The sequence below is a fragment of the Dromiciops gliroides genome, chromosome 5 (genome assembly GCF_019393635.1).
Source record: "Dromiciops gliroides isolate mDroGli1 chromosome 5, mDroGli1.pri, whole genome shotgun sequence".
NCBI lineage: Eukaryota > Metazoa > Chordata > Mammalia > Microbiotheria > Microbiotheriidae > Dromiciops > Dromiciops gliroides.
In genome coordinates, this window is record NC_057865.1 from 20578751 (window position 1) to 20597204 (window position 18454).

Below are 18454 nucleotides of genomic sequence, written 5' to 3' on the forward strand. Positions count from 1 at the left end.
CTGGAGCCAAGGGCTCCCCACCCACCAAACCCTTTCCGCCTCAAGGTCTGGGGACAGATTAATACCACCTTGCTTCTGGAAAGGACATGCTGATAATTGAGTGACCACATGGTTCTAGTCACCATCTCTGTGACTCTTTCCCTAGCCATGTTTCCCTATATGGGTGGAGAATAAGCTCCTTGAGGGCAGGCAGTTCAAGTCAAGAAGCATTTCTTTTTTTTTTTTTTTTTTTTTTTTTTTTTTTTTTTTTTTTAGGCAATGGGGGTTAAGTGACTTGCCCAGAGTCACACAGCTAGAAGAAGCATTTCTTAAGCACCTACTGGGAATAAAAAGAAAGGCCAAAAAAAGTGCCTGTCCTCCGGGAGCTAATAACGGGGGAGACAACACTCCTTATCAGCTTTTCCAGGGAACAGGATCTCCTGTCTCCAGAGCAAGGGAGAATGGGGAGCAGGGGAGGACCAGGATGGATGGACACCCGTGGAAGTCTGCCAAGCAATGGCCTGCAGTGTCTTCCTTTCCCCGTCTCAGCTCCAGGGCCCAGCCATAGGTGAATATACACACTGTAGCTCTCTGTTCTGAACAAAACCCCAGTGTCCCCTCTCCGCCAGCCTCGGTGGCAGACTTCCTACGCCTCCGAGGCCTGTCTGCTGACAGAATGAGCAGCTCTCCTAACAGGGTTCTGCAAGCAGAGGCTCTGCCAGGGACTGAAACCTCCTGGGCTCTTGCCACTTCTTTCCTGGTTCTCTCCCTACCCATCAAGTGCAATGCCCTTGCATTGGACAGCTCCATCCTTCCTCGAAAACCCAAGGGCAAGGCTGGCACAGACTTAGGTTTCCCTGGAGAGGAAATCAAAGACAGGCTTTTGGCAAGGGCTGGGATAACCAGGGCGCATCCTGTGGGAGCGTCTCGTCTCAGAGCGTACCCGGAGGGCTTTCGTATAAATAGCCTTTTGTCTGTCACGGTGACTCTGGCTTCTCTCTCTGGGCAGCCTGGCTTCCTTACCTCGTGGATGTGTGCGGGGCAGCCTGGCTTCCTTACGTCGCGGATGTGTGCGGGGCAGCACCCTCCGCTCTCCCTAGGTCCCCCTCAGGACCCCGGCAGTAGCTTTCCCGCTCTCTCTGCACCTCAATGTAAGAGTCTCTCTTGTGTGTTGCCTTTGTTGTGGAGGACTACAGGGTCATGAAGGCGGAGGACCCAACGTGAGCCTCCACACTGACCCAGGGGGACATGGCAGCCCCGCTTCAGCGCCGTCCTGGACGGCATTCTTAGCGTCCTCAGAGAGGGAGCCCGGGGTCCCAGCGTTCTTTCCCCCGCTGGCTGGCAAGCCTCTGAGGCAGCCCATTCCCTCTCCTCCCCATTTAGAGTAGAAGCAGCTCTTTGTTGTCGATGGAGCCTCACAACAACCCTGTGAGGCATTTCCTTCTGTCTGTGGCTCCATAGCCAGCAATGGTGGAGGACGGCAAGGGCATTTATTGAGCACCTGCTGCATGCTCCCCATTGAAGACGCAGAGCTAAAAAGAACACGGTCCTGCCTTCACTGAGGCTGGACGGGGCGCCCCGTCAGTCCGATGGCAGAATTGGGGGACAGCCTCTGCTTCCTGGCAGGGCTTCAGTGTATACACAGAAGTTAACACGAAGGCATTTTTAGGAGCGAGGGAGTATGACAACCGAGGGAATCCAGAAGGATCTCAGCCAGGAGACAGAAGGGATTCCAAGAGGGATGGATGGTGGGGAGGGAGTGTGATGCAGACACGGGGAGTTGACTCCCAGGCGGGAGACTAGCGGGTGGGACAGTGAGCTAGTAGAGAGAGTTCTCAGGGAAGGGAATAATTTGAAATAAGCCCAAATGGGGAGGTGAAAGCGAGATTGTGGTGGGGTAAGGAAGGCTCTGGCTGAGATGGCGATAAGATGGCGGCCATCATGGTGACCATGCCATCCGAGGATGGGCCAGCTCTGGAGTTAGAGGGCTTGGTTCAAATCCTCCCTGTGGTCTCAGTACCTGTGTGACCTTGGGCCAATCACACACACACACACACCCCACCCCCCCACCCCTCCGCGCTTCAGTTTCCTGAGCTCCTAAGTGAGAGGGCTGGAGTGCGGACTGGGGGGGGGGGGCAGGGCATCTGTCTTAAAGTGATTTAAAAGGCTCCAGATCGTCCAAATAAAAGCAGTCGGTGGGCAGTGCTGAGAGGCAGATGTAGGCATAATGTAAAGAAAAACTCTTAACAATTAGTTATCCCAAAGCGGGACGGGCTCCCTTCGGAGACCTTTAATTTAGCTACGGTCTCAGTGACCACTTGCCATTAAGTTTTTCTTGTTAAAGGTGCAGGTTAGTCCATATTGGAGTTGAATCCTTTGGGTGTTATGCCAAAGGGTATCATGGGTCCCGTTGGTGATCTAGAGAGGCCTCTGGACACTGTCTCAGAATCATAATTTTTAATTCACAAAAGAAATGCATACAATTACAAAGGAAACCAATAATAAAGAGTTATATATATTTTTAAAGTGCACAGACACAAGTTTAAAAATCCCTAGATTGGGGCAGCTAGGTGGCGCAGTGGATAAAGCACCGGCCCTGGATTCAGGAGTACCTGAGTTCAAATTCGGCCTCAGACACTTGACACTTACTAGCTGTGTGACCTTGGGCAAGTCACTTAACCCCCACTGCCCCGCAATAAAAAAAAAATCCCTAGATTGGGGCAGCTGGGGTGTAGTGGATAGAGCACTGGCCCAGAGTCAGGAGGAGCTGAGTTCAAATCCAGCCTGGGACACTAGCTGTGTAACCTTAGGCAAGTCACTTCACTTTGCCCCCCCCTCAAGAATCTGTGCATTTGACTGAAGTCTAGGGGGTCCTAGATTAGGGCTGGAAGGCCCCCCCAGAGGCCATTGAATTTGGACCCTCATTTTACAGATGAGGAAATCAAGACCCAGGGAAGTTAATTTCCCCAGGGCTGCACAGCTAGTAAGTGTCTGAGTCAGGAAAGCCCGGAAGCCATTCTTCCCAACCCCAAGTCTGAGATGCCATGACTCAGCAGCAGGTCATCTTTAGGGAGCAATAAGCATCATCTTCATTATTTATCAATCTGACAGTAATGGTCTAACCCACATGAGTGAGGAGACAGCAGGATGGCAGGTCCAATTTGGCCACTGAGGACCTGCCCTGACTATGTGACTGGCCAGGATCTAACCTGGTCTCAGGGCAGGACCTCATGCTTGAGGTTTTGCCCACTCTCTGAAGAGTAGCTCCCCCTTTGTTAGCATGCCTCAGAGACCACCCTCCTCTCTCCTACCTGTTGAGATTATACCCTGCTGGAGAGAGGAGTCATAGTTTACATGCCTGTAGCAATGTAAAGGCAGCCATTATTTCATTTGAACCTCACAGCAACCCTGACGGGGTTATGATTATTATGGACCCATTTTAGGGGATAAGTAGGCTGAAGCATAGCAGTATTAATTGGCGCTCAGTGTCAGAGACAGGATTTGAACCCAGGTGATTCTGGATTTGGTTCCATCATTCTGTCATTATGCTGTTTTCTAGAGATCCTGGTCTGGTCATTTCGTCAGTCTCAATGTGTGGAAAGGTCAGCAGACTAGGACCTGGAGGCTTAGAGATCCACAGTGGCTGAGTGACCTTTGGCAAATCAGGGAACCTGTTTCCTTCTCTGTTTGCCAATGAGGATCAGCATCTTCTCTGCCATTCCTCGTCCTAAAGAGGGCACTGAGATTTTGGTAACTTGTCTAGAGTCACACACCAATAAGTATCAGAGCTGGGACTTGAACCCAGGTCTTTTGGGGACTAAGGGAAACTCCCCACTATTCCATGCTGCCTCTCATGTAACTATAGACCCAAGTACTTATTTATATGTTGTCAGACTGACCCTGGCATTATAAGAAAAAAGGGAGGGCACTTGTAGCGGCCCCTCTGGGTCATTAGAGAGCATCATGAAAGTATTAAAGTTGGAGATTGAGCCAGTTTCATGGTTGGTTGCCCATGGACAGGGTTTGTGGTCTCAGCCATGTACAAAGAGAACCTCCCCTGGAGACTTATGATGCCTCTCTTCAGAGTTAGAAAAATGGAATCTTTCTGCTGGCTTGCCTGTTTGGCTCTTGTTCAGCCACTAAAAATCAGCCCTTTCTAAATAAGATTCATCTTCTCTGTTCTTCCTTGATCAGATTAAGGACGCTTAATCTTCTGCCTAGAAAATCATACCCTGCTGTTTGGGAGATTATTACCATGTTACCCACTGAGACAGATGATTTATTATTGGAGCCCGGCAAGAAAAGGAGATGCTTTACAAGGCAGACCTGGCCATGTTTACCTACCCAGGGATATCAGGGACAGGAACTGGAAAAAACTACCCATCATATAAAAAGAAAGGGGATCTATTAAAATGTATGTTTTGGTAATGGCCTGGGATAGAGGATTACCATTAATGTTTATTAGCAGCAGCAGCAGGGAAGCTGGTGGACCTAAAGTCTGGGAACACTTTGAGGAAATTACCACAGCCAAAAAAAAAAAAAAAAAGAATATGAAATTTCAAAAGGAAGTCCCATAGTCCTTTAGGGCTCTGTGGGTCTGACCAATCTGGAGAAGGAGAACTTTATCCTTTGGTTAGAGAGTAAATGAGCCTTAATCTGGGGATGGGCTCATCTCTCCTGCTGCTGCAGAGGGAGAAGCCCTACACACACATCCCAGTGTCAGAAGGATTTAGCTGTTTCCAGTGAGTGGGAGATGGAGCTCAGAGTTTTCCATTTGTCTCCTGGGAGATTTCCTGTCTCCTTCCACCATTTCTCCTTGGAAAAGCAGTTTGTGTGCATGCAAGTGCAGTTGTAAAAATGCTTAATTGTCCTAATAACCAAGAGTAAAGAGAAAAAAAATATCTGCTCTTCTTAATCTCTTTTATCAGCTTCCCAAGGTGGGTCACAATCCTGCTCATGCACACACACACACACACACACACACACACACACACACACTTGTGCTTCCACAGTTTAGAGGTCTCAGAGTCACAGGACCTGTGTGTGAAGCCCAGCTCTGTTACCCAGGTGACCTTGGGCAAATCAGACTATCTGTGCCTCAGTTTCCTTATATCTAAAATGAGGGGGTCAAGGCTGTGACCCTTCTAGCTCTACATTTCTGATCCTATGCACTTAATCCATTAATATTATCCTCTATTTTATTTTGCATGTTGTTTGTTATTGGGTTGTTTCAGTTGTGCCCGACTCTTTGTGACCCCATTTGGGGTTTTTTGGCAAAGTTTATTTTTACCTATGGGGAAACTGAGGCAAACAGGGTAAAGTGACTTGCCCAAGCTAGTGAGTGTCTGAAGCCAGATTTGGACTCGTGGAGATGAGTCTTCTTGATTTCAAGGCCAGTGCTCTATCCACTGCATTATCTCACTTATCCCTTAGCAGCCCAGTGAAATACATGCTATTATCATTTCTGCTTCATGGACTGGGAAACTGAGGCTAAAAGTGGGTAGTGACTTGCCCAAGGTCACATAGCTAGTAAAGGACAGAATGAACTCAGATCCTCTGACTTCCTATCCGTGTTTAGCACTGTACCTGGTGCATCTTTTCTCTCTCCCTCTCTCCGTCTGTCTGTCTGTCTATCTCTCTCTCTGTCTGTCTCTGTCTGTCTCTGTCTCTCTCAAGCACCTTCTCCTTGGGCCAGGCTAGGCGGACTTTCCCTTCCTTAGTCCATAGAGCAGAGCCCTAGATCAGACCACACGGACTCCAGGTCAAGGTAGCATTTTCTTCCTCAGTCTAGCCTGCTCCCAATGCCAATGGCTGTCTCAGGATTCTTCTAGGGAGAACAATAGGTATCTAGGGTTAGCGGGCTCCTAGCACAGATTGCTTCCTCCTTTCACTGGGAGAGAAGGGCAAGAGAGGCAGTCTTTGGCTCCCTCCCATAGTCCCTGCTGCCCCAAGACCCCTTCTCTGTCTCTGTCTCTCTGTCTCTGTCTCTCTCTCTGTCTCTCTCTCTCTGTCTCTCTCTGTCTTTCTGTCTCTCTCTCTCTCTGTCTCTCTCTTCACAGCCAAAAATAACTTCTGAATGGAATAGTCCAGGGCGGGGGTGGGGGGGGGTGGCTCCCTGTTAGGGGAGGGTCAGGAAGGGAAGAGATGGGGCAGGGGAACCTGATGCTTTGTGTATCTGCTCTCCCAGCAGGGGCTGGGAGTCTCTAGTCTGAGAGAGATGGAAAGTTTGCACTCAGCAACATTCCAAGCACAGCTCTGGCAGGGGAGCTCCTCCCAGAGAGGAGAGATGGGAACCCTGGGTGAGGTCTCTCCCTATTCCCCCAAGTTAATGATTTTTTCCCCTTGCCCCTTCCAATTTGCCCCAATTTCCTCATCTGTCAAATGAGCTGGAGAAGGAAGTGGCCAACTCCTCCAGTATCTTTGCCAAGAAAACCCTAAATGGGGTCACAAAGAGTCGGACACAACCGAGCAACAGCAATAATTTTTTCTTTTCTGTTTTACTGACCTGATCATATCTTGCCTCCTACCTCTTCCAGGAGAATGTAAGTCCCACTAAGGGCAGAAACTATTTCTGGTCCAGCTTGTCTTTGCACCCCAGCACCTACTGTGGGGGGATGGTGCATAGTAAGTGCTTAGCAAATGCTTGTGGAATTAAACTGAATTGGGGTCAGAGATTTAGAATTCGGGGATCAGTCCATCCACAAACATTTATAAAGTGCCTACTATGTGTCGGGCATTCGGCTACGCTCTGGAGACACAAAGAAAGACAAAACAAAACAAAAAAATAAACCAGCAAAAACATCACCCAGTCTCTACTCTCCAGAAGTTCCCAATCTAATGGGGGAAACCACATGCAAAGAGTATGTACAAACAAGGGGTGTACAGGCTCCACTGGAGATGATCACCAGAGGGAGGGCACTGGCACTGAAGGGGATGAGGAAAGGCTTCTTTGGGGTGGGGGGGAGATTTAGCTGGGACTTAAAGGAAGCCGGAGTGAAGACAGGGAGGGAGGGCAATCCAGGCATGGGGGCAGCCAGGGAAAAGTCAGAGAGGTCATTTCATGCAACTCCTTTGTTTTACAGTTAGGAAACAGAGGCTCAAAAAAAAAAAAGTGGAGTGACCTGCCTGAGGCCATACAAATAGTAAGGATCCCCTGGTATTTAAGCTAAGGTCTTCTCAGCACTGGTGAGGACCAGGGTTGAAATCGTGCCCCTGACAATTACAACATGGGTGATCTTGATCAGAGCACTTCATCTCTCTGGCCTCAGTTTCTTCATCTGTGAAATGGGGATAATAATAGCTCCCACCTCCCAGTGTTGTAAGGATTAAATGAGAAAATATTTGTTGAGCATTTTGTAGACCTTAAAGTGCCATGTAAATGCCAGCAATTATATGTTACAAAGATCCCTGTGGTTCTTTGCCAGGCTGCAGTGACTCATGCAGGGTCGGCCAAAAGTCACAAATATTTAATACCTCCTTTATTTAAAAAAAATTACAGTACCACACCATCATATACAGTATGGATGGGAAATGAATTTATGCTATGTGTGAAAAATCAAATCTTGTAAATGGCAAAAAATAAAGAAAAAATCTTCTCAAAAAGTTATTAAAACACCAGACCCCTTTGTGACTTTGTGACTACCCTGAATCATTGAGACCTCATAGGAGTTGTGAGTAGACATAACCTGGAAGAATCATCTAGTTTGCTTCCCATATCTATCTATCTATCTATCTATCTATCTATCTATCTATCTATCTATCTATCTATCTATCTATCATCTATCTATCTATCTACCTATTTATCTATCTATCTATCATCCATCCATCCATCCATCTATCTATCTATCTATTGTGATGTTTAAAATCCAAATGTGTGGTCACCTTAAATTAGAAGCTTTAGCACCAGTCTTTGGGCATTAAGCATTTTTTGAAGCATACTAGGTATTAGTAAAAAGAGAACATGTGGAGTTCAGAAAGTTAAGAAAAGGCCTATCTAGCCTAGAGTTCTAGCTTGGTTTGATTATTCCTCAAGTCCTCCACCATGAGCCTGCTTCAACCACGAATTTATCCTGAAAACTGAGTGTGGAAGCTTTTTATAGGTCCGGAGCAGAGGGGTTCCTTACATGCTGCTTCAAGCTGATTGGTAGGTGTCATACAAATCGATTGGTTCACTGGACTCGAAGGTAGTCTGGAGTTGAGTACAAAGTCCTTAGCTTCTGAGAACAATGCCTTCTTAAGGGTGGCCAGGTGTGGTTACAATCTAATTAACCTTAAGTAGGCTAATAAGCAAAGTCAATCACTCTCACTTAATTCAATCAGTTTAGATTAATCTCCAGGTGGGGCCTTTGAGTATCTGCAAAATCCCATTATTTTCTCACACTATCATCTACCTATCTACCTACCTACCTACCTACCTACCTACCTACCTACCTACCTACCTACCTACCTACCTATCTATCTATCTATCAATCTATCTATCTATCTATCTATCTATCTATCTATCTATCTATCTATCTATCTATCTCTATCTATCTATCTATCTATCTATCTATCTATCTATCTATCTATCTATCTATCTATCTATCTACTTTTTTGTTTATTCATTCATTCATTCATTTTGCAGAGGAGTAAATTGAGATTTAGAAACATGAAATGACTTGTTCATGGTGAATGAACGAAAACATTATTTATTAAGCTCTTACTGTATGCCAAGCACTGGGGATGCAATAGGAATAGTAAGACAGTCCCTATTCTTAATAAATTTGCCGCCATATTTTGGGAGATAGAACATAAATTTATAGACATAGCTATCAACGTCAATGGCAGGGTGTATGTATGGAAAGGCCCAGGGGCCCCGAAGGTGCATCAGTAGGGCAGATGGCAATGTTGGGAGGCTGCTGGGCGGATAGTAAGGCCTAGTGGTGCTCTATCTTATTGGAAGGATTATGGTTGGTAACTCCCAGCTGCTCCCCAAGACCCCTTCTCTCTCTCTCTTCACAGCCAAAAAATAACTTCTGAAGAATGGAAGAGTGTGGGGGAGGGGGGGGCTCCCTGTTAGGGGAGGGTCTTACTGCCTGGCAGTCCCAGATAGAGTCTGAATAACCTAAGGCTGGAGTAGGGTAGAAGGGAAAGGAGGAAGAGTACTCCATGTTGGTGGCTCTTAGTTGGCTCAGATCTTTGCATCTCTGTCTCTGTCTCTCTCTCTCTCTGGCAATGAGGGTTAAGTGACTTGACCAGGGTCACATAGCTAGTAAGTGTCAAGTGTCAGAGGCTGGATTTGAACTCAGGTCCTCCTGAATCAAGGGCCAGCGCTTTATCCACTGTGCCACCAAGCTGCCCGGCACAACTCTTGTAAATCATAGGGTTTAGAACTCAAAAGGTCCAAGGCTCAGATAGGACCATGGCTGACTCAGGCCACTTCCCTTTTGCACAGAGCCCTGCTTCTTCTTCTCTCAGCAATTCCTCATTCAAGAAATTGGAAACTCAAGCAAACCTGGAAGGGGTGGATATTAAGCTGGAAAATAAATCATTAGGAAAATGGTTGGACTGAGTCCTTTTTGGCTGCCCCAATGCACCACTGAAATGGAACTCCTTTCACAGGAAAGGCTGGAGGAGGGAAGGGCAAAGAGAGAACCTGACAGCAGAGGGGATGCTCAGACTTCCAAAGTAAACTTGGCTTTCAAAAAGTGAGGTGTCACATGCCACTTGTGGGACAAAAAATTCTTTCCCCCTCTATAAATAAGTGGCTTGTGGCCCATATCTGCAAATAATAGTAGAGAGTAGAAAAATATCAGCAAAGTATTGGTGGGAAAGGAAGAGGGAGGGAGGAAAAGAGAGAAACAAGGGCGAGGGCAGGGAGGCAGAGAGGAGGAAAGAGGGAGAGAGAGATGGAAAGTGAAGAGAAAAAAGTCACAGAAACAGAGATAGCAAGAATAAAAGAGAGGGAAGAGGGAAAGAAAAGAGAGAAGGGGAAAGAGGGGGAAGGGAAATGGAGAAAGAAGGCAGGAGAGAAGAGAAAGAGGGAGAGAGTCAGAAAAATCACAGAAACAGATAGCAAGAATAAAAGAATGGGGCAGCTAGATGGCGCAGTGGATAGAGCACTGGCCCTGGAGTCAGGAGTACCTGAGTTCAAATCCAGCCTCAGACACTTAACACTTACTAGCTGTGTGACCCTGGGCAAGTCACTTAACCCCAATTGCCTCACTAAAAAAAAATCCAAAAACCAAAAACCAAAAACAAAAGTTAATTCATGGGGCAGCTAGGTGGCGCAGTGGATAGAGCACTGGCCTTGGAGTCAGGAATACCTGGGTTTAAATCCGGCCTCAGACACTTAACACTTACTAGCTGTGTGACCCTGGGCAAGTCACTTAACCCCAATTGCCTCACTAAAAAAAAAAAAAAGAATAAAAGAGAGAGAAAGGAGGGAGGAAAGAAAAGGGAAGGAAGAAGGGAAAGAAGGAAAAAAGGGGGAAGGAAGAAAGAAGGAAGGAAGGAAAGAAAGAAGGAGGGAAGGAAAAGGAGAAGGAAGGAGAGAAGGAAGGAAGAAGGGAGGGAAGGAGAGAAGGAAGGAAAGAGGGAAGGAAAGAAGGGAAGGAAGGAGGGAAGGAAAAGAGAGAAGGAAGGGAGAGGGGATCTCCTAGGAGGCAGATAGGAGCAAGGGTCTGCTATATATCAAGGAGAGAGAGTCCTGCATGATGAAGGATGAGTGGCTGTTTGTCCTGGACCACACATCTAAGCTCTCACCAAAGCAAGGCAGGGGATACGATGGAGGCACAATCAACCCAGCCAGTTGTGTTTGGTGTCTGTGGCAGCGTCTTCGTTCCCAGGACCTGAAGAAGGGTGGTGGCCACAGGAGGCTGCTGGGAGGGGCAGGCTTTCAGCCGTAGCCAGCGGCAGGTTGAGTCTTGGCTTGCCTGCAGACCGGCCATGTCCTTGGGAGGAGCCTTCTAGGTCTTAACTGTTCAGTGCTTGGTGATGCATCGTGCTTGCCACCTGCTTCCTGGGGACAGCTTGGAAAAGTGCCGCTCCTAACAGAGAAGGCTCACACATGCTCACCTCTCCGGGCTTGCAGAGAATTTTCCAAACTTCTTAAGCTTCATCCTCTTGTATTTGCATAAACCCCGGCCAAATTCAAATCCCTGCTCCCCGCCCTCTTCCCAGCTGTCCAAACCTCCCCACCTCCTCCCCATGCCCCCAGGCAAAGAGAGTATTTGTAGGAAATCCACTCCTGATTCTCCCACTTACAGAAGGTCCTAGAAAATGAAATTAAGAGGCAATGAGGAGAGGCACGGTAGGAATGCTTTAGACCTGCTGACTGATTTCTTCTGGGCTTAGGAAGGAACATTTTCCCCATCCCCCACCCCCACCCCCAGCCCAGTCACTGTCTCCAGTGTCCTCACCACTGTGGAGTGGAGTGGTGGGGATGCTGCCTCTCGGGGGCTGTGTCCTATTAGGCTGCAAAGGTTTTGAGTCCAGACTCAGTGATGGATTGATTATGTGTGTGTCGGGGGTGAAGGAGGTGACCTCATCAGACTACATTGGGAATATCGTGGTTAGTTTGAGTGCCCAGAGGAGTGTGGCCAAGCCGGTGAAAGACCTGAAGACCTTTCTGTGTGAGAGCTGGTCAAAGGGGTGAAAGGTGTTCAGGCAGGGGAGGGTTTGGGGGTTTTTTGGAGAAAATCTAAGGGTGACATGACAGCTACAGATGTTATACAGGTGCTTAAAATCCCTCTGGGAGAGGGATCAGACTAGATTGTAGGGCACAGTAATCCATTCACCTCTTCCAGGCTGTCTCCTCTTTGGAGCTCTGGGCTGGTCTCCAGATTCTGTAGCCATGAAAGCCCTTGGTCGAGCACAGGCCAGCATGAGCTCTCTCTCTGGGCTTTCTCCCTTTGAAATCTGGCTCTGCAAATAACTGTCCACTCAACTTTTCTAACCATGTGGAAGGCATTTTGTGTTGGATTTTCTAGCATAATCATGTAGCCATGTCTGGGCAGAAGAGGTGCTGGGGCCCTAGCTATGGGTAGGATGTAGGGCGACCTTGGTGTGAGGAGAAGCAGCTTCCCTCAACATGGGAGCTCCTGGGCCCTTGAGGTTCCTACACAATGGCATGGAATCCAGTGGCAGATGTGACCGCTTCAACTTGACCCTCTCAACCCTGGTCTAGTAAGTGTGTGTACCATTGGCCATCAGGATAAACTGCTGAGAATGGGGAGAATCTTGATGAGAATCTCTAGCCTCCAGAGCTGGAGGGGGAGTTGGAAGTCATCTCTTCCACCCCCTTCTCCCCATTTGATAGTGAAGTCCAGAGAAGGGAGGCCATTTTCCCACACAGGTAGGAGGTGTCAGAATGAGGTCCTCCCCGATACTTTCCACCCTCCATTGTGGTGCCGTTCATTGGTGTCCCCTTGATAAGGTTTAACCTTCACATGCCTCGTGTTTTTATTGATCATGCAAAGCAACTTGACCATAGAAGACCAGAAGATGAAAAACCACAATCTATGGAGATGGGACTTTATGGCATTAAAAGAGGTACATTTATGAAAAGCAATATTCCTAGGCATCCCTTGCAGCCATGCCCAGGCTCACCTGTCTCACCTGGGATGCCCTGGGCACCTCTAGACCAGCTGGTAGAATGAGCCATCCTTGAGGGCAGGAACTGTTTCCTTATCTTCTCTTTGTTTCCTGATGCTTTACACAGTGCATAGCATACAGTAGGTGATCAATGAATGCTTGCTGAATTGAGCTATCTAATTTGTCTACTGGTAGTCCTGGCTCTGATGAAATCTGTCACCATCACTGAAAAGTGACAGCAAGCATTGCTACCTGTGTTGGGGGAATTTTCAGATGAGGGGACATTACCCCTCTGGGTAGCTACAGATTTAATTTTCAAAGTTCAGTGTTCTCTCCTCTATAGTTAAGGCTTCCTTTGGCCTCTATGTAGGGGGCCAGCCCTGCCATGGAAGAGACCAGGAACATGGTGGAGAGGATGAGCGATCCTTATCATCTGGCATCTCAGAGAGCGCTGGGATGAACAAGGAACCTCCCCAGGCCTGCTTAACAATAGAGAATTCCATCCAGAAACCATCTAGATAACTTGAGCAAGTATTCTACCCCTTTCAGTCAGAATATATTCTTTTTTTAAAAAAATTGGGGGGGGGGTGCCAGGGCAATGAGAGTTAAGTGACTTGCCCAAGGTCACACAGGTAGTAAGTGGAAAGTGTCTGAGACCAGATTTGAACTCAGGTTCTCCTGAATCCAGAGCCGGTGCTCTATCCACTGCGCTACCTAGCTGCCGCCAAGAATATATTCTGAAGAACCCATAATTGGCCTCTTTCTATGGTCCTTCCAGCCCATCTTTCCATTTTCTCTATGACCATCTTTTTTTAAAAACACTGCTTTTCTCTCCTTCACATTCTTTGTCTCACTGAGATACTGGCCATGGGTGCCTCTTAGAAGCAGCCTATAAGCAGGATGCCCATCAGACCCCAATCTGATGCTCACAGGCTTCCCCTGGCTTATGTTCCTGCCCAGGGTTCCTTGTAGGGACATCAGAATTCAGCTCATGTTTCTCCTAAAGGGGCACTCAGCTCCCCCGTGGGCACTCAGGCTAACAGACAAGGAACTATTTAGTCTGACAGAAAACACAGCGTGGGCTTGTACTCAGGACCCAAGGCACTCAGGACAACGGCTCCCCCCTTTCTGGTTGCATTGAGCAGTCCTCTTCCTGGTGGGTCCCACCTTTGTTCAGGGGCTCGAGGGGTGGCAGTACTAGTGGATGGAGAGGTTTGGGTCTCCGCGGGCCCTTCTCTGCCCAGATCTCTGCCTCCTTTGACTAGCCTGAGGTCCAGTTCGGTTGTGTGAAGAATGTCATTCGATGACCGTCGGCTGCCACCGCACAGAGATATCTGTATGCCTAACTCACAAAGGCCCCCTCAGTGGGGCAGTGAGGACCTGGGGTGAGGGGAAAGTAGGTGGGAATGCCCACTACGCAGCATCAAAGAATACAGGGGCTGTTCCCCAGATGATGTGGTGGTTGGGCTTCAGAGGGCACTGTTGTCTCCTGCAGGTCCACGACCGCCTGGATCGCTACTGTTGTGGCTTTCAGCCTGAGCCGTCTGACCCGTGCCTAGAAGAAAGACTCCGAGAGAAATGCCGAAATCCAAGCGAGCTGCTGCTCGTCCATATCCTGGTAGGTCCCTCCCAGCCTTCTCCTTTCCTTTCCCAGACTCTGGGAGCAGAGGATGTTAGCGAGGGAAAGGACACAAGAGGGTCCCGGTCCCAGAATCATAGACCTACCCTCCCTGACTACAGGCACCTCCCAGACCCTCTTCTCTACTCCTGAAACAAAATGCTGTTTCTTTGTTTGTTTGTTTGTTTGTTTGTTTGTTGTTGTTGTTGTTTTGTTGGGGTTTTTTTAGTGAGGCAATTGGGGTTAAGTGACTTGCCCAGGGTCACACAGCTAGTAAGTGTTAAGTGTCTGAGGCCGGATTTGAACTCAGGTACTCCTGACTCCAGGGCCGGTGCTCTATCCACCGTGCCACCTAGCTGCCCCACAAAATGTATTTCTAACATCCTTTGGAAGACAATCTGAAGGGGCCCATCGGTGCCCCCGTAATACTACAGAAGCAGTGGGAGCGGCCCCTTAGGACAGCTCAACTCCCTGAGGACAAATAATGCACATTAAGAAAGTTCCATTCTGCTGTGTACTCCAGGGTTCTTCAGTGCTAGATGGGAGGTCAGGAAGACTCAGGGTCAGGTCCCGTTACACTCTCTGAGCCTCAATTCCCTCCTCTGTAAAAGGGAGATAATAACATACTGTTTGATGAGGCAGCTATGTGATGCAGTAGATAGAGTGCTGCATTTGGAGTCAGAACCAACCTGAGTTCAAACCCCACAGCAGACGCTCACTAGTTGTGTGACCCTGGGCAAGTCATTTAGGGTTTTCTAGTCTTGGTTTCCTCTTTTGGGTGCTAACCTCCCAGAGCTGTTGTGAGATTCAAATGAGGTCATCTGTGTAAGCAGCCATATAAATGCTAGCTATCATGAAGATGAGGACCCACTGATTACTAATACCAAGTGAGACACCTGTGAGGAACAAACGAGGTCATGTCTATACAAGGCTTTGCAAGCTTTAGGTGCTATGAAAACGTGGGTCATCCTTGTTGTCGCTATTATCGTCGTCATCACCATTATCCCTTCTCTTCTCTACAAGGTGAGGGAGAGTGACCCGTCCCGCCTGGTGTACATCGACAATGCTGGCAAACCTTTGCACCCAGAAACCAAACTCAACTTCAGGCTTCTCGAGGGCATCGATGGGTACGTTCAGGGACGTTGCCAGCCATGTGCAGTAGGACCTGGGCAGAGAAAGTGTGCGGAGAAAGCATTAGATTTGTTCTGTTTGTCCCAGAGGACAGAATGAGGGGAATGGCTAGAAGCTAACATTTCTGTTTAACGTCAGAAAAGACTTACTGACGATGAGGGCTGAGTCGAAGTGGCCTGGGATGCCTTGGGAGGTGGTGAGCGTGCCTCCTCTTGGAGCAGAAGGAGGGAGGAGGGGAACAAACATTTGCTGAGCATTTCCTCATCCCAAGCTTAGCGCTAGGCCCCGGGAGGTAGGCCTGCCCTCCAGGAGTTTACAAGCCCAGGCTGGATGAGCCCTCCTTGGACCTCCTGGTGGGTGTAGGTTGGGCTTGGGGGTCACTGGGTGTACCTCAGCTCTGACATCCTGTCATTCTAAGGACTCATTCGAAAGGCTGGCAGCCCCACGTCACTGGGTGTTATGTCCTTCGTGGCCACAGAGCTGAATGAGACCTTAGAGAAAGCCCAGATGAGTAAATGGGCACAGGCATTTCAGCCAAATCACATTGTTTCTGATTTTCTCTTTCATTGGTCATGCACCTCAGAGTATGGAGCCTCCTTAAAGTCTCCTGCTGCCCATTGGTGGCTCACTGGGAAAAGAGGTTTAAATCCCTTGGATCACAGGGTTTAGAGCTGGAAAGGACCATTCTAGCCCTTTAAGAAGTGATCCATCAATATCTTCTGGCCCTTTAAGAAGTGATCCATCAATATCTTCTGGCCCTTTAAGAAGTGATCCAGGAACATCCTTGCCTTAGTGAGTGATGTAGTCATATGTCCATTAGATACTTCTAGAAAGAGGCTTGCTCTAAGGGCTAGAAGCTCAGGATTTAGAAGGAGAGGGGACTTTTGAGAAGGAATATAGTTCAACCTCTTTATTTTATAGGTAAGGAAACTGAGGTTCAGAGAGGCTGTGATCTGAAGGGTTGTATTCCATTGTAAGTGCCATGTTGGGAAGGACATTGATAAGCTCTAGAGCATCCGGAGAAGAAGCCCAGGATGGTGGATGGTCTCATCAGATGATTACATCAAATGATCAGATGAATAAACAGGGGATGTTTGCTGGCAGAAGGAAAAAACCCAAGGGAAGCATAAGAGCTGCCTTTAAGTGTCTGAAAGGTTGTCATATGGAAGGGGGAGAAAGGTTAGAACTGTTCTCCTGGACCAAATTAGGAGTGACAAATGGAAGATGTGGAGTAGAATATTAAGGTTTGATGTACACCTTCTTAACCACTGGAGCTTCCAAAAGTGGAATTGGCTTCATTGGGAGAAAGTAGGTCTCATCTTCCTGGAGGTTTTCAAGCAAAGACTAGATGACATAGAGGTGATTTTTGTTCAAAACCACTACTCATGAGCCCCTCCTTTCCCCCTGAACCCCCCCCCCCCCGAGTCAGCTATAACCAGACCCATGACACCATAGACATTTACTTAAAATGAAAAGCAAATAACAAGGCATTAAATTCAGCTGGCACTTTGTCACACCCACCTCCCAAGTTACCTCCTCCCACACTTCCAGTTCTGGGGGCAAGTACGCTCCTCTCCACTCAGTGAGCTGCCTTAGGAGTGACCTGCCAAGCACTGCAGGATAGAGAACAGAATCAGAGGACAGGCAGATCGACAGACAGACAAAGGAACAGATGGATGGATGGGTGGATAGACAGATAAAGAGAGATGGATAGAGGGATAGAGATGTGGCCCCACAGATCCCCAAGCTCCCTGTCCAGGGAAGGCAGGGGCTGTATGTGAGGGGGATCTCTACTCTCCATTACACTTACCAGCTGTGTAACCTTGGGCAAGTCAATCACTCTGAGCCTCAGTTTCCCCACAGGTAAGATGAGGATCGCAATACCCCCTTCTGAGGATGGTTGGGCAACAATGCTTTGTAGACTTCGAAGAATGAAAGGAACACTAGTTCTTGTGATACTCACGCTCCCTCTCTTTCTGGGGTCATTTCCTCCAGATTTCCTGAATCAGCGGTGAACATTCTTGCCTCCGGATGCTTGGAGAATATGCTCCTGAAGTCACTGCGGATGGACCCCGAGTTCTGGGAGAGCCAAGGTGGGCTCCAGGGCCTGAAGCCTTTGCTTCAAACCATCGAGGGGAGAGGACAGATCCTGCTGGAGCACATCCGGGACCGCAACTTAACCCTCTTCAGGGAGGAGGCTCAGGGGGGGCACCGAGAGCTACTCACCTGATTAGCACCAGACCTGATGGTGGAAAACCAGGAGGATGGACCTGCAGGCAGGGATCATATCTTCAGGACCCGCTGTGTTAAAAACCATAACGGTGCATGTTCCCACAGTGCAAACGAAATGTGTAGAAAACCATTGGACTTCCTGCTCTCTGCAGAGCCTCCAGCTGAGGGGAACAAGGCCAGCTGCTGCCCTTGACCTTAATGGACAAGTGTCCCCACAGCCCCCTTGGGTGTGTGGTCTTTGTCAGTTTCCCCAGCTATCTCTCCTCTCGCTCCTCCCATCTGATATTTGCAGGGGTGACAGTCCCTGGAAGGACAGTTCTTAAATTCTTAAGGGAATTTTCTTTCTACTCAATAAACATTGACTTAGCATCTTCTTCAAGCCAGGCAGGCACTGTGCTAGGCACTGAACATACAAAGACAAAATTCAGAATATTGCCTGCTCTAGAGGAGTTTACATTCTATGTGAAAGCACATGTGCTTTCTGACTCTCAGAGCCTGGATGCTGGTAGTTCAGGTCAAGGATTCTACGCAAATTTGTCCAAAATGCCGTACAGGCTCCATCTCAAGTGTGCGTACAGAGGTGCTTGTCTGTTTGGATGTCTGAATCTACATGCGCATCTGAGAATGGGTTGGACTGAAGGGAGATTTGGGAGGGATAGAGGGAGGGGAAGCAATTCTCCTTGTGCCCTTCTCAGCTTGGAGACTCAGAAGGGCTCTGGGGAGGTGAGTCCAGTCTGTCTGTGCTACAGGGAGTTGAGAATAATTTATTTTTAGAGTTGAATTTTTCAGTCTCTTCCCAGACATGAGAGCTGCCCTGTTTTCAGTTGTAATTTTAACCTGATTAGGGAGACAGCTTTTGAAGCTTTGGCGATAATGTTTCTTTTTGTCTGTTGTTTGTTTTTATTTCTGCATTAGTCATGT

At 48.1% G+C, this 18454-nt stretch overlaps 1 protein-coding gene across 1 annotated transcript in view; it reads left to right on the forward strand.

Moving 5' to 3' along the window:
* GASK1A (golgi associated kinase 1A) overlaps window positions 1-17656 on the forward strand; it is a 45405-nt gene extending 27749 nt beyond the window's left edge. Inside the window, exons 9-11 of the mRNA XM_043967478.1 lie at window positions 14048-14170; window positions 15194-15297; window positions 17297-17656. Coding sequence (XP_043823413.1) covers window positions 14048-14170; window positions 15194-15297; window positions 17297-17531 — 462 coding nt within the window. The 3' untranslated portion in view covers window positions 17532-17656. The remainder of the gene's footprint in view (window positions 1-14047; window positions 14171-15193; window positions 15298-17296) is intronic.
* The last annotated feature ends 798 nt before the right edge of the window (window positions 17657-18454 follow it).